We start from the raw sequence: 16,959 nt of genomic DNA on the forward strand, positions 1-16,959 counted from the left end.
GGAACCTCATTAACTGTTGGTGGGAATGTAGACTGTATAACCACTATGAAAAGCAGTCTAGCGATTCCTCAAAAAATTAAGAATAGAGCTATCATAAGACCCAGGGTGTATACCCGAAAAACAACAAATCATGTATTCGCAAAGATATATGCACCCCCATGTTCACTGCAGCATTATTCACAGTAGCCAAGACCTGGAAACAACCAAAGTGCCCTGCGATAGAGGGCTGGATAAAGATGATGTGGTACATATACACAATGGAATACTACTCACCCAAAGGAATGGATGAGATACTGCCATTTGCAACAACATGGATGGACCTTGAGAATACTATGCTAACTGAAATAAGTTGAAAAAGCTAAGAACCATATGATTTCACTCATATGTAGGATATAAAACTGAAACTCGTGAACAGAAGCAGCAGTGTGGTGGTTGGCAGAGGGAAGGGGATGGGAGGAGAAGGGGGTCCTAATATATGGTGACAGGAGAAATTTGACTTTGGGTGGTGGGTACACTGTGCATTACAGATCTTGTAACATAGAAACCCACTCCTGAAACCTATATGATGTTGACCAATCTCACCCCAATAAATTAAATAAGAAAATAAATAGTTTATTTTCCACTAAGAGACCTGACACTTTGAATCCAGCACTGATGTGACCAAGGAGAATAGATAGGAAGATATCTAATGATATCTTTAGATACCTGTGAATTTAGCTTACCTGATAATTTTTAAGATTTATGCACATTAAATGAGTGTTGAAAGAGGTATCAGATTTGAATTATTAGTGTGACTGTGTCCAAATAGCACTGGTGCTGAGATTAGAAGTGTCTGCACAGAAGCTGGTACGTTTGCCATCAGAGCATGGCAAAAAATAGCTACTGAGAGGATTTCTTGGAAGCTGTAAATAAGGTCATAAGTCTTATGCCAAATTCAGTGCTACTCCCTGATATAGGACATACAACTGAGCTCTGAAGGCTTTCATGAAAACACTTCTTTTAAGTGGCATCCTAAGCTTATATAGACTTGGTAATAACCATTTCACACACAAAAATAAATGAAAATTGTTAAAAAAAAAAAAAGGACAATGGCATCATTTTAATAGTGAAGAACAAATGGCATCAGACTAAGGAGGAACTCACTGTTGTAGTCAGACTAAACAGAACACACAGCAGATTGTTCTCAAAGTCACTATACTGCAAAGTCTCTTTACCCTTTGCGCCATAAAAACAGGAATAAGAGTGCCAAAGGCAGGGAAACACACACCGGCCAATGGCCCACTTCATTTCACTTTAAATCAGGGTCTCTCAACCTCAGCACTACTGATATTTCGGGTCAGATAGTTCTTTGTGTGGGGGTTGTCCTGTGCATTGTAAATGTTTAGCAGCATCCCTGGCTCCCACCCACTGGATGTCAGTGGCACTGCTCCAGTTGTGACAATCAAAAACATCTGTAGGCCTAATGTTCCTGGGGGCAAAATCACCCCCAGTTGAGAACCGCTGCTCTAAGTCATATTTAACGTCTGTTGGAACAGTGTACGTATATATGGGAATCAAGAATCTGAGTAAACTAAAATGTAATACTGAATGAGAGAAATGTCTCCAAAATGATATAAAAGGAAGAGATTTCTTCTGAGAATATATTCCAGACAAACTTGTGAAAACTTAAATGAAATAATATGGGGAGAAAAATGGATTGTGAAAAAAGAAAACTTTAAACCATGAAAAAATTTTCTTTTGGGTGTATATCAGCCAAATGGAAAGCAAAACTATTTTAAATACTTCAGTAATCAACTCTAGGTAGTAGTATTTTTTTTGAAAACCAAGTTATCAAGCAGCTAATGTACATTAACTTAAATGACCAGTGCCCATCTTCCCAGGTACTATTTTAATGTCTTTCACCTCAGGTATTTACTAGAGAAAAAGACTTTTCTAAGAACCATAGTCCTTATTCTCAATCAAACTATCTTCTGCTCTCATATTCTATAAATTAAATAATATGATATTTTACATACTCATCAGGGGAATTAAGCTTTAATTATGCATTGCTAAGCCACAGTATGACATGATTTAGTGCTATAGAAAGCCACAATTAGGCCATAACCAATCCTATATAATAAAGAGCTAATATGCTAATTAGATCAGACGGCAGAACGACCTTCCGGAATGACCTTCTGGAATGACCAGTGGGTGGGGGGCAGGGTTGCGGGGCCATGAGGCAGCTGGAGCTGTGAGGGCTGAGGCAGCTGGGGCTGCGAAGGCTATCCTTGCACGAATTCCGTTCTTCGGGCCTCTAGTATTAAATAAATATTAATGTATAAGGCCAACTTTCTGAAAATAAAAAAGAACATGGAAATATTTCCCTCTTTAGCAAGAAGACTCAGTTCATCTTAGAAACATTGAAAAAAAGAGGTAGACTTAGACTGTAAAGCTAAGTAAATCCTTTTGTTATGCCCCAAATCTATAATGTTTTAGTAAACCAGAAAACACACAGTGTGTAAACCACATGCAGCTAAACTCAATTTTAATTGGCTAAAGTCCAGGAACAATTTTCCTTTGTTTGAAAAATTATCACTTTTTAGCACTGTTGTTTTTTTGCTCAAATCTTAATACTCAGTATGAATCCCAATAAACTGATCATTACTTTATATGTGATTATGATATATTAACTCCAAGGAAGTCTTGCCTGTATAATTTTTCTAACATTGACATGCTCAAATGTTTTATAAAATTTCAAGAAAATCTCCTTCCATTTTCTAGGCACTGTGTAGAAGGTATGCTGAGGGAGGCATTACTGTTTCTCTCCATTAAAAATGACAGGCCAGCCCTGGCAGGGTTGGCTTAGTGGACAGAGCATCAGCCTATGGACTGAAGGGTCCAGGGTTCAATTCCCAGTTAAGGGCACATGCCCAGGTAGCGGGCTCGATCCCTAGTGTGGGGCGTGCAGGAGGCAACTGATCAATGATCCTCTCTCCATCATTGATGTTTCTATCTCTCTCTCTCTCCCCGCACCTCTTTGAAATAAATAAAAATATATATTTAAAAAATAAAAAAACAGAACACCTCTGTTTTATTACAAGACTAATAAACAAAAAAACTAGGGGCCAAAACAATCCTCTTATTCTTCTTAACTAGCAATGCAAAGAACAGTAGTGCTACAGAAATTTTCTTGATTATTAATTGCTACTAAACATTTAACTACATATAAAGAACTATTAATATTCATTGAAAATAAGCACAAAGTGTAATGCCCAGGCGCACATACGTGATATGGGGATATTAACAAAGGAACCAAGGCCTGGAGGCAAGCAGGAGACGCCCAGAACACTGACAGACACATGAGAAAGCATTACAGTACCTGACAGCCTGTGAGAGCAAGAGGAGTAAGAGAGACCAGGTAAGAGAGCGCTCACGGTGTGAAGGAGGAGCGGGACGCTTTTAGTGGCAGGCAAAGCCTCAGAAAGTTGGACACAGTTGCTGATAGACTGGCTTCTCTTAGCTTCCAGGAAAGATAAAGTAATAATTATGTCAGAAGAACATCAGAATCTTTCACTTCTTTCTTATTATCATCATTTTTCTGGGCTCTCTTTAAATAGAGAGGGGGGCAAAAGTATGTTTACAGTTGTGAGTATGCGAAACAGTTTATTCTTATAGTATTATTAATTGTTGTACTATTTTCCATAGGAACAACTGCAGACCTACTTTTGCCCCACCCTGTATTTAAAGGAGATCACTTTAAACTTGAAAGGCAGTCAGTACAAAGGACGTTCAGTCATTCTGATGACATGGGAGAATGGAGAGTTCACAAATAACCAATCTTATTTTAGAATGCTTTATATGTTTAGTCTATCCTTGTTTTCTGCTATGTATCAGATTCACATTTGGTTGTTTATTTAATTGGGCAGACATTATAATCAATTTTCCCTTCCTAAAGAACACAAACAAAAAACCACAGTGAGAGGGAAAATCTAGCCTAAGCTTAAAAGTATCCTATAAATAATACATAATTCAAAAACTGCTTCACTGAGAGCTGACTGTATTCAAAAGCGAATCATTTACTAAATTAAATACCCTAATAGCTTAAGAACACATAAAAGTCAAGTTGAAAATTAAAAGATTTGATAAATGGAAAAATAGAAAAATCTCCATGAAACCCATCCTTTTACAACACGTCATGCTTCTTAAATCTATAATTTCCTATTACGGACTGTATGGTGTTCTTATGTTTTCTATATGTTGCTATTCAAATTTGAGAAAACAGATGGACACAGGAAGAGAATATGCCTCATATATATATATACATATATATATATATATGCATATATATATATATATATATATATATATATGAAACCACCATCAGTAAAATCAGTTTATCCTTAAAACAAAATATAAAGACTTACCTGCTATTTTGCTATCTTTGCATGATTTTAACATTAATGAAACAGAACTACAAACGATAGTGACACACATGCAAAAAGTGAGACAAACTTTACACTTTGCTGTCTTTCCCCCTATCCCATGGCTATCAGAATTCTCAGTTCTAAAGGATTGCCTGCAATGCAATTAAAGTTTAATTCACAAATGTGTAAAATAATATTTAAGTGAAAACGACTTCCATGTAAACATCAAACTGAGTGACGTGAAATTTCCTAAAAGATCTGTTCATCTCTCAATGTCAGAGACAAATTTATTTGAGTGTTGTTTTAAAAAGTTTTCCTCTTATAAATCAAATGATTGGCATTTTCCCAAAACTGATCACTTAAATACCTCAAAAATAATAAAATATAGAAAAATTATTTTGTGTAGAAATTGACTTGCTTTAATCACTCATTTTAAACATCTAAAATTTTAGCATTATTCACACTCAGTAACAAAGTTTTACTTTATAATTATTTTTTTTTACTGTATAATTCTGTAAGGTTCTCCCTCCTAGTCTTTTTACCTTGCAAACTAGTGCAATCTCTGTTAAACTGCCACTTCCCTACTCTGCAATTCCTCATTTTATAGTTCCTTCCTGCCACCGTCACTGACATTTTCTCAAACTTATAGTAGTCTGTGGGGAAAATCATAACATAATAATCTTCAATTAATCTCTTACTGAGAATGGGGAAAAAAAATCACTGTCAAGTGTGTCTTCCACATAAATATCTCAATGCTTAAAGCAGCAAAAACTAACCTCAAGAGCTGCTTACTATTCTCTCATTAAAAGGTGGACTCTACGCAAGTCAAAATCTACCATAAAAATATTCCGGGCCTTTTTAAAATATAAAAAGTTGAATTATTACACAATGTAAAAATAATAGGAATGCATAAAACCACTAATACTTAGACTATGTAGATTAATTTTGTAAAATAGCATGATATAATAAAATCTCCAAAGACCACTGCTTTCATAGGCAACAAAAAGATTTACAATTTCATAATTTTTAATTTTTAAAAATTTAACATAAAATAGGAAATTCATATGTAAAATACATAAAGATTATAGCTACATCCAACTCAACAGTTCTCATCTTCACTATCTCTTACAGGTTATGGTTTTGAGTGTTTTTAATTTAATTAACCCCACAGAGGCCAGGTTTACAGTTTTTACGTGACGTACTCTGCAAATACCTTTATATGCTTTTGTAAAAGTTCTTATTTTTGCAATACCATGGTTTTTCAGACACCCGAGGATACCGATAAACAGATTCTCACTGGCATAAATGTGATGAGGATTTTCTAAAATGTACCGTTGCCTCTACCATATTGTTGGTCTAAAATATCTATTGAAAAACTATGATGCAATCTCTTCTACAGCTGTGTTTTGATCAAGTAGTCACATAAGAAACATGCAATGTTCAATAATTTACTGCTTATAAAAATGTGAGACTAAAGTTTTAAAAAGTGTTTTGAATGATCACTTTTATTATCATAGAATTCAAGGGTTGTAAGGGACTGCAGGAGTTCTGGGCAGCTCAGGCAGGCATGATGCCACCTTTGTCATAAACTTGTACTTCTATCCCTTTCTTTTAAAGATCCAGTGATGGAGTTTAAGGAGGTGAGATGAGAAAAGAAAGCAGTAGCAGTGACTAGGCCTCCCTAAAAGTTGCCTGTTACCAGGAATAGGAACTCTCCTCACAAGAGAGGACAAAGGAAAAGAGAAAGGCGTTGAATAAGAGGTGAATATAAAGAAGGAGATAATTACCAACAAATGCTACAGCATAAAAGTATGACCCAGTTAGAGTTAAGGTATATTTTCATAAAACTCCAACAGGTTTTTAGGTCATCTGTATTAAACCTTTATTTACTAAGCACTGAAAATTATTTGAGTGTAAATAAATCTTTGATTTATGACTGGGGGATATTGTAACTTTCTGCAATCAACGTGTCTTACAATTGTATGGTATTATGGGTATGGATGTGAAAAACTAGAGGAAACTCAGATAAATTTGTTTTAAACTTAAGTTACAAAGTCACGGGGGAGTGGGTATTTTATTTGTTCTTATTAAATACTGGATATAAGCTTACTTTCTGAAGATTTCTCTTCTTGTTTTAAGAGTAAAGTATAGCAAAGCAGTCGGATTAATTGGGGTTCTTGGTAAAGTTCTTGTTCATTCTAACTGGCTGTTAAGTACAACATCTATAGGAATGTAAAACTCAAATTTCCAAAAATACAAGAACTTTAAATGTCTTCATCCAGTCCTGAAAACTAAGTACATTATTATTGTTGCTGGAACAAGTTTCCATACTCTCTCAAGAGTCACATATTCAACAACAATAATGCAATTAGTTGTGTGATTACTAAGACTCTATTTCCTCAAAGTTCAAAAAAATATCTATTTTATTTCTTTTGCACAAATATTTCACTCAAAATTAACATCTCACTCAATATTAAATCCTTTTCACAATGAAGGATTTCAAAATAAATATGACAAATTGTGTTTTGAAAGCAGCCAGAACAGAAAGTTAAAAAGATACAGAGAAATCTAATTTAACGAAAGGTCTAGCTCTTAACTTCTGAGTAGAATTTTACAACTTTTACAACATTTTATTCCTATAAATCCATTTTAGATAGCAACTATTTGGGAAATACTTAAATAAATGTTTACCAGTTGCTTTTTGGCGAACGGTATTTCTTGCTTTCTCAACTCCTGGTGCCCCAGATGTGGTGGCACTCCTAAATCTCATTGGCTCGGTCACATCTGGGTGGCTCCGCCAGCTGAGAGAAAAGGATCTCCCCACAGTGGTTCCTTTCTGAGAATCTAGAACGCAGCCTGATAAAGGATAAGACAAGAAAAAGAATCTAAAGGCTGAATTCATTATTATTCATTTCAAGCCTATGTTGCTCAGCAAATTTCAGACCTACACTTATATATATAACTAGAGGCCCGGTGCATGGATTCGTGCACCGGTGGGGTCCCTCAGCCTGACCTGCAACCTCTCGCAATCTGGGACCCCTCGGGGGATGTCAGAGAGCCAGTTTCGACCCAATCCCCACAGGCCAGTCTGAGGGACCCCACCGGTGCACGAATCTATGCACTGTGTCTTTAGTATGCATATAAGATCTCTGATTAATCTCTTCCCCCCCTCCCCTCTCCCCCCCTTCCCTGTGAGATTCATCAGTCTGTTCCATGTTTCCATGCCTGTGGTTTCCGCTCCTGCATTGAGCATCTGCCCCCTTGTGGTTAGTGTGTGTCATAGCTATGGGACAGTAGGCTGGTCACTTAGGCTTTTATATATACTAGAGGCCTGGTGCACGAGATTCGTGCACTTGGGGTGGGGGGAGGTTGTCCCTCAGCCTGGTCTATGTCCCTTCACAGTCCAGGAGTCCTCGGGGGATGTCCAACTGATGGCTTTGGCCTGCTCCCCAGACATCCTTAGCACTGCCGTGGAGGCAGGAGAGGCTCCTGCCATCACTGTTGTGCTCACCAGCCATGAGCCCAGCTCTGAATTGAGTGTCTGCCCCCTGGTGGTCAGTGGGTGTCACAGCGACCTGTCATTCTGCCATTTGGTCGATTTGCATATTAGCCTTTTATTATTTGATAGAAGATCAGCAGTTTCTCTTGTTGCAAATTAGGTACCATTTCCTGATACTACAATTTAGGAAGTTATTCATGTATCAGTAATCTAAAAATTCCTAGTGCCAAAGTATTTTTCAAGAATCTCCAACAGTCTCATGAAAATTAACATATCTTCATAGTACTCATTCCAATATACAAAAAAAATATTAATAAACCTTCCTCAATATAAGAATAATGCTAAATGAAGTTATACCACTGCTCCAAAAACTATTTTCATAAATCAAAAAATCAGAGATCCTAATTTGTATAATACTCCATCCTGTAGGCACCAACCTCTCCACATCCACAAGGGAAAGTTATGCCTATATTCTCTAATTACAGACAACCAAATTAGCATGGAAAATTAAAGTCTACAAATACAAAATCTTATTTTAGTGAAGCTCCAAAACAATAAAATATTACAGCTCTGTGATTCAAGTTCTCTTCTTTCCTCTCATATTGCTCTGGTCAACTATTTCAAATGAGTGGTCAAGAATCCAAAAGAAATACACGAGAAAAGAGAATGAGACACTGAGATTTCGGCACAGATATAATGGGGCTGGTGGCTGCCACCTGTGGCTTGTTTTCACACACAGTTTACTCTAAGAGTGTATTTTATTTCCACAAGTCCAGTGCTTCCAAGGCTGCTATTTCTATAATGAATGTTTAAATCTGTTTTTAGAATAAAGCAATATAATAAATAAATCAGAAGAATGCTCCATGGTAGTTAAAAAAATTTCTTCTGTATCATCCCTAAAATAGTGTTTTTGAAGTTGTTTATCTTCCTAAGACAAGCCCATCTTTTCCCATGACTCTCTTTGTTCACACAGTGGGGGAAAAAGAGTATTTTGGGTGCTGAGGGGGAGGGTAGATGACAAGCATTTCAGGAGGCAGGGAATGTACTTAGTTTGAGAAATTCCTTACCTCCTGTCTCAGCAACTCCCTCCATCCTGAAAGGCACCTCTGGTCAGAAAGACTCTCTTCTGGGCTGAGAACCAAAGTTTTAGAGGCCAAGCTCCTGCTAGAAGCATCCTGGTCCTCAGGCCTGGGTTTAAACAGAGGCCCTCAGAGCTGCCACCGAGCACAAGACAGAGGCCAAGGGCACAACTTCTTGGCTCCCTGACCCCACTTCAATCCCAATTCTCCAGCCTAATGTATTTTTTAGGAAGGGCTTTGGATAGCTTCAAATGGGGAGAAAAAGGGATCTGCTGCTAAAATGTTACAAAATCATTAGACAATCTAAATCTAAACTAAAATAAAACTGTCCCACTGGAATACCACATGCTTAAACGACTTTATTTTTGCTTGTTACTACCTTGCTTTTAGTAATTGATGCTTTGGCAAGCCACTCACAGACTGCAATGAAGATATTGTAAGAATCAGCCATGTTAATGACTCCCTATGGTTAATTAATCATTGTAATTCATTCACATCTCCAGTATGCACATTCTCTTTTGTCCTCTCCCACATTGACTATTGGGGTTCATCATGTGACTGACTTTGGTAGCAAAACTGAGCAAGCAGATATTTTAAATGCACCTATTGCTCAGGCATCCCTCTTGCCCCAGCTAACAGCTAGCCAACCCCAAAAGTAGAGCTGCTTAGCTGACGATTTCACAGTCTAGCTCAGCAATTTTCAAACAGTGTGCTGCAAGAATTTTTAAAACATGCAATACCTGACTATTTAGTCAGGGGGCTTACCTCTTTTCTCTTAGACTGTCAAATAAAAAAATGACAACAGCCAACATAACAATAGCTGTCAGGTGTGAATGCCAAGTCTTAAACCATAAATATATAGGTCATATAATAGAGTTGCACCTTATTGGTCACGTTGCATAATAAGGTTGCATCTGACTGGTTAATTCTTAGTACTAGAAATCCTTATATACAAGCATAAGCACCTGATTTTTTAAGAAGTCACTTTGGAGCAAAAGGGTAGTTAATAACTATTATTATTTTGTAAAGCAATCAAAATTATACCTATTTTTTGTCAGAGAACTGTCCAACTAAGTCTAAAATTGCCAACATATAAAATCATAATCTAAATAAACAGCTCTTATTTTAAGGCACTATGTTTTGGGGTGTTTTGTCACACAGCAAAAGCTAACTAACACAGTCCATATTAAAGCTATGTTGAGGTTGTAGTGTACCATGAAAAGCAATGTCCCATTTATCAGTTTTTGGAGGAGGAAGTCCTCCCAGGTCTTAGGACCAGGAAAAGCTACACATCACCTAAGCAAGTGGACTGTTTTTATCTTTTGCACTCTGTGATTCTCTGGTGTAACCCTGTGAAGATCAGAGTCAAATCTGAGGCTGCCCTCTTCCCACCTCCCTGGAAAGCACGTAAGGCTATCTGGCATGCATTTTGGAATTTGAACCAGGCCTGTGGTTCCATACCTGTTCATTTTGCCCCAATGCCCTTACATATTTTATCTTTTACACTGCATGTATTTCTAAGAGATGCCTCAAAATCTTTACATAATAAGTTGGAGTGCAAGTGAATTAATCGAAGGACTAAAGACAGGGACTGCCAAACTGTCATACTCAAAGAAACCACCACTGATGTTTTTCACCTTGATCTGATTCTAGGTTATCAAAACAGCATTTACTCCAAAACACATCAAAGCCAAAATGACTCCCATCTGCTGTGGCATTTTGAGTTGGATTGGCTTGGCTTTGATTTCTGGCTTTACCACTTCTTAGCTATGTGATCTTGAATGAGTCCATCACTGGACTTGGTCTTCAGTTTCTTTGTCCATGATGTGGGGATAGTAGTATCTACTTCATAGGGGATCATGAGGGTGAAGAGAAGGAATATGTACAAAGCACTAGCCATCATTATGGTGTTTACTACTACTCCTCTTTGTCTTCCTTCTTCTTCCACAGCCTCTTCATAAATGCATCATCCTCATTAAGGGGACAGAATGCTATGAGACACAATCTACTGCCACCATTAAAGATAATGTCTATGTGGCTGGTTCAGTTTATTATGAAATTTCATGCATTAATTGCCTAGATGTATAAAGACACACTCCTTCCCTGATGTCTCAGACACATGGTGTGACCCTGTAAGACTGGAAATACCTTTGCCTCGTTGTTTCTTTTCCTTTTGTTCACTTAATTTATCCAGAGGTAGGTTTGTCATCTCCACTCCATAAACAGTTCTTGCAAGCACTGCTGTCAAGGAGTCCATGATGTTGGCCCACTCATTTATGAGCTCCTCCCACTGTGTGAGGGAGGACAGCACACCAAGAAAGTCATCCCAGAGCTCTCGAGAAACGTACACACAGAGGTTTGCTCGGATCCAGGCCACAATGAGTGTCTAAAACCAACCAAGCAATGAAGAGAATTCATTATCTTCATTTGGAAAAGGTACAATTTTTAACAAAATATCTTAAATTACTATTAACAAAATGAATTTTAAATAAAAAAGGTTTTTGAATTTTGTTTTTCTATTAATTTCTCAACATTCATTTGATCAACTGTAATCAGGATTTGAGCTACTGGGAAGTTAGTTACCATTATGAACAAACCTACTGATTCAAACTTATTCCAGTGTCTGTGGCTGGTCCTGCATCACTGGGGAGACTAGGGAGAAGACAAAGCTCTCTGTACAACAGCTAATCTATTTCCCGAGTTGGCTCTTTCCATCATTCTCTGCAGTGGCCACTTCAAATCTACCCTTCCTTATGTAAACCTCCAAGCTCATCAACTCTTTCCTGATTTTTAGCAGGTGAACTCACTGTACACTTCAGAGAAGACAGAACCCATTAAGCAAGATGCCCTAAAACCTGTGCCCACAAGACCCATGCCTCTCCGTCACCTGCCAGCTCTAAGCGAAGAGGGGCTCCTGCTCTTCTGTACTTGTCCCCACCTCTGCTCTGCACCTCTTCCTCAGAGTCTTTGTGTTTGTATTAACCCTGCCTCTCCTTTATCTCCAATCCATCCTACTGCCCCAGTTCTTCCATCAACATAAAATACTCTAACTCTTCATTGAAGAAAAAAAAAAAGTTCCCTTGAACAAAGATTTCCTCTCTAGCTACAGCCCCACTTATCGCCCTTTCAAAGACAAATTTCTTGAAAGAATGTCCCACACTCCCTCCATCTGCACATGCTCATCTCCCAGTCAACTGACTGCTTTGGCTGTCTCCCTCCTATACCTCCTATGCCACTCCACCTTTGCCTGGGTTTTGGTCTCCATTCTCATGGCTCTAGTTATCATCTGTGTACTACTGACTTCTGAATCTCCAAGTTCAGCCCAGACCTCTTTGCTAATTTCCTGACCTATCTATCTGCTTACTGGATAGTTCTACCTGCATGTTCAGCAGGCACCTGTAATACAGCATAAGAATAAAAAGAATTACATTTCTTCCACTGAGATTATCCCAATTCCTCGACCTGGTGTCTCCTGCTCCTGGCATTTGCACATACTTTCCCTTCCCTCTCTTCCTCCCGTTTGCCTCTTTAACTCCCATTCATTCTTCAGGTCTCAGCTTGGACATCACTTCCTACAAAGTGTCCCACCCCCAGGCAACAGTGGACTTCAGTTCCCACAGTTCTCTGCATTTCCCCATCAGCTTGTTGCCCTTTTCCTTAGGAATCCCTCCTCTAGTCTGACACAGCATTACAACTGGTCAGATAAGCAGCCCTACAAGATATTATGCATGTATTCTGGATATTTCGTTGAAATCGCCCAATTCCTTACCTCTGCCAAAATATTCCACATCCTTTAAAATTCAAATCAAAATGTATTTCTTTTGAAAGTGCTGCATTCATCTCAGATAAGCCCCAGATGCTTTCCTAATTTTAGTAGAGGAAACCTTATGCCCAGTCTGTGTAATTTCCCTGACCTGTTGTCAGAGCTAAATGTACTTGCTAAGGTGCCAACCTACAAATATTTCTGCCCAATCCAGACACAAATAGGCTCCACTGTCATCTGGAGTTATGCTGTGCATGGAATAGGGGTAAATTTGCTTTTTAATTAGAAGAGAAATTCTTCTTTAACATGCACATAGGAAATTTTGAGAATTAGAAAACTGTCTATAATCAGGCAGGACTGATCTGACCACTTGAAAATCATATTTAACGTGACCCTTATGCAATATATCTGTTTCCCATGTTTTAGTTCATGTTTACTACACTTTTTAAAGGGGTAAAAATGTTAAAATTGAACTAAATTAAGTATATTGAAAACAAGGTTTTAAACTCACTTAAAATCTGACTTTAAGATGAATAATTTTCTTTAAGTTAAGAAAAATACAAAAGTCCTAGCTGGATGGCTCAGTTAGTTGGAGCATTGTCCCATACACCAAAAAGGGTTGCAGGTTCGATCCCCGGTGGTGGCAGGTACAGGAGGCAACCAATCGATGTTTCTCTCTAACATCAATGTTTCTCTATCTCTTCTCTCTCTCTCTCTCTCTCTCTTTCACTCTCTCTCTAAAATCAATTTTTAAAAAAACATATCCTCAGGTAAGGATAAAAAAGTACAATGCAAAATAAAAAATTAAAATAATTTTATTATATATTTTTATTATGACTAAAATGTTAGCTTCTGTTTATTCATTTTTACACTTCTAATTTTCAAAAGGAGTTTGAGCACATTACCAAAATGTGCATATATATATATATATATATATATATATATATATATATATATAAAATTTCATAAGTAGTAGATCCAAAATATAATGTTAAGTAGAGTAAGAGGAGAAAGTAGAGACTGGCAATGTTACCAGGACTCAGCCTCTCATTGGGTTACAGCACTAGCCACAGATTTAAAAGCAGATGTTTTAGTGTGATAAGATGCCCTATATCAAGAATCTAGCACTGGCTTCACTGAATTGACTAATTATAAAACAAACACAGAACAATGACTTCCTATCTATATCTATAAAAGCCTAAGCAACCGTTATGACCAGTCAACCAAACGACCAGTTGATCAGTTGCTATGACACTCACTGACCACCAGGGGGCGGATGCTCAATGCAGGAGCTGTCCCCTGGTGGTCAGTATGCTCCCAAAGCCAACCTCCCATGGCCAGCCAACCTCCCACGGTCCCTCCCCCTGGCCCACCGGCCATGATGGGGACTAGGCAAAATGGCCCGATCAGCCCTGATCACCAGCCAGGCCGAGGGACCCCACCCGTGCATGAATTCATGCACCAGGCCTCTAGTAGCTTATAAAATGCATCTCAGCAAATCTTGCAAATGTGTACACAGACCTGTTGAATCATTACCATAATTCACAAGAACACTGCCACACAGAGCAAAATCATAAAATATAGTCAGTGGGTGTCGAGTGGCACCTTTGGACATGAAGGCAGGGTACCCTTGGAATAGGTTACCCTTTTTGAACAGGAAAAGGGAAAGAAAGCCCCAGTCTCTAGATTCTGTCCCTATCTTGGTTTGTGACCTAGGCAATTTATTTGGCTTTTCTAGAGTCATATTTCTTGTTAAAAATAAAAAGAATCTGCAAGGTTCCTTTAGCACTGAAATTCATGTTTCATCCAATATACCTTGGCATATAAACTGTATAAAAAACACCTTCTCTCGTAAATCACTCTTTTTCTTACACACATTTCCTAAACAACCACTTTCTACATTTCTCCCACACTTAGATGACAGAATTGTAAAGTAATGGCTCACACTATAAATAGAAAAACCATAGTCCAAATTTCTTGATATATTTTAAGAGCTTCAAGCACAAGGTCAGAGTTAGCACTGACAACAGGTTAAAACATCATTTATGACAATCACCATTATTTAGAAAATATTTAAAACTAAGTAAAACTCAACTATCATTTGAAGAAAATAGGCCAACGCAATTATCTATGGACAGGGAGGGGGGCGGGGAGAAAGACTAAAAGGAAATTAGAAAAAGATAAAGGGAAAATAGCAACTTAAAATTTCCTGACCCTTTTAATAATCTCCTTATTCAAATTTTTAAAAAAATTAAGTATCTGGCAACTGTAGACAGACTACATGGCCAAGTGAATAATAATTAGATGGCATATTTTAATTTTACTATGGGTCTAAGATGATACCCACTTGATTGCCTGGCAGCTCTGTCCAGACTTTTCACATTTTCTCCCATCTTGGATCTCACAAAAGCACTTCGGAAATCAACAAATAATCATACATCCCAAATGAATTTGCTCTCATTCTTATGATAACCTGGCAAGATAGGAAGGAATCCTTTTCTGATTGTGACAGATTAGGGAAGACAACTCAGAAAGGTGAAGTGATTTGCTCAAGGCAACACAGTCAGAAATGCCAGAGCTGGGATCAGAACCCAGAATATAACTCCCCAAAACTCATCTTCTCACTACTATTTTATGTTTAGTTCATAATTTAAGCATTCTTCTTGATCCACCTAACTGTTGCCAAAATAATAATAACAACAACAAAATCATTAATAATCGTGGACTCAAAACTAATCTTCAAGTAAGACCTGACAAGATTTCTCCATTAATGAGGGGGATTTTCTCTCCCAAACCAAAACCAACCAAACAAACAAAAAAACATAGTTCCACAATAGTCTTGCTTAATTCAGTGACAAGTTCACACTCAGTTCCAATGCACACATGCACAGACAGGCAACTGGTGATGAATGAGTCTGAGCACCCTCCAGCCTGCACTTGGCTTTAGTCCCTGCCACTTGGCAGCCCCAGTCCCATCAGGACTGAGAGATCAAGAAGGTGCTGACAGATAAGCAGGCGCTCCAGGAAAGTCAGAGCAAAGTGAACAGAGTGTCTGTATTTCCAGGAGAACATCAAAGCAAGTGGCTAGTACACCCTTGAGGCAAGGGCACAGTAAAGTGTAACACTCACAGAAGGATGTGTAGACCACTTCATGTGTCCAATAACTAGGCAAGGCAATCAGAGTACAAGTGATTATACTACTCAGGAGGCAAGTGACTAGTACGTGCCAATTATTTCTGTAGCCCCCTCATACATTTTTCATCAAGTCAAGGTCATTCAATCATGTTAAATTATTAAAAATTAATATGAACAGTTGTGTTTTCTTATGTTACAATGGGAATCATCTGTTTTATATGAAGGACTAATTTCTTTTTTTATCATCTTCACTTATATACCTTACCTGTATTCTAGATATGCTCTTAATATATATCCTCCAAAATCACTTTCACATCAACTGAGGAGAGAAGCTAACTTCCCCTGTAACTGCCCCTTCCAGCTGATAATCCACATTTCCCATATTAAAGTACTCAGTCAGGCCCATCCACTGTACTAATGCCTTTGTGTAGAATGTCACATTATTCCCCAGTCACACTGTTTCTTTCAGACATGCTTCATAAATTCTATGCATCCCATAAATATTAGTGCTTCCTAGTAGTTACAATAGGCTACTGCCCTCAGGACCTTTAAAACTTCCATTTTCCAGGCAGTTGTTTCTGCCTTCTCATCCCTCTCCCTTGGGGTGATATTAAATGTTCTTGACTCTTCTTATCATGTGAGATGCAAAAAACAGATATCTCCTTGGCTCTCTGCTCTCACCTAAGGCCAAAACAGCCTTCCTCACCTTATCCAGGACTTCACTTCTACAGTGCCCCACCCTCTCCCCCAGTCTATCTTGTTCTCACTGGACCATCCCCACGGGCAAGCAAACATACTTTAATACCAATGGCCTTAAACTCTGCCTTCTAATCATGCTGCCCATTCCAGCTAGCTCTCGTTTCCTCCTCCTTTCCACATCAGTACCTCTGCAAAGCCTTGACTATACTTGCTACTCCACTGCCCAGTTCTCAAATTTCTCCTTCACCCACACCAAGAGGGCCTCGTTCTCCTAGAACATTTTCAACCACCTACATATCATCAAAATCAATGGTCAACTGTCCATTCTCCTCTTACCCAATACTCGTCCTCCAGGCATCCAGACATGGGCTCCTCTAGTGT

General features: G+C 38.2%; 1 protein-coding gene across 3 annotated transcripts in view; it reads right to left on the reverse strand.

Moving 5' to 3' along the window:
* RALGAPA2 (Ral GTPase activating protein catalytic subunit alpha 2) overlaps positions 1-16,959 on the reverse strand; it is a gene marked incomplete at its 3' end in the record, with an annotated part of 304,312 nt that overhangs the window by 196,648 nt on the left and 90,705 nt on the right. For 2 of the 3 annotated variants that reach the window (XM_080683050.1, XM_080683049.1), the window contains exons 15-17: positions 11,130-11,367; positions 7,095-7,259; positions 3,359-3,499 (exon numbers count right to left, since the gene is read on the reverse strand). In XM_080683050.1, the coding sequence (XP_080539176.1) occupies positions 3,359-3,499; positions 7,095-7,259; positions 11,130-11,367 (544 nt within the window). The remainder of the gene's footprint in view (positions 1-3,358; positions 3,500-7,094; positions 7,260-11,129; positions 11,368-16,959) is intronic. The other variant, XM_080683051.1, reaches the window with a different exon arrangement.

The sequence above is a fragment of the Plecotus auritus genome, assembly GCF_963455305.1.
Source record: "Plecotus auritus genome assembly, chromosome: 8".
Lineage (NCBI taxonomy): Eukaryota > Metazoa > Chordata > Mammalia > Chiroptera > Vespertilionidae > Plecotus > Plecotus auritus.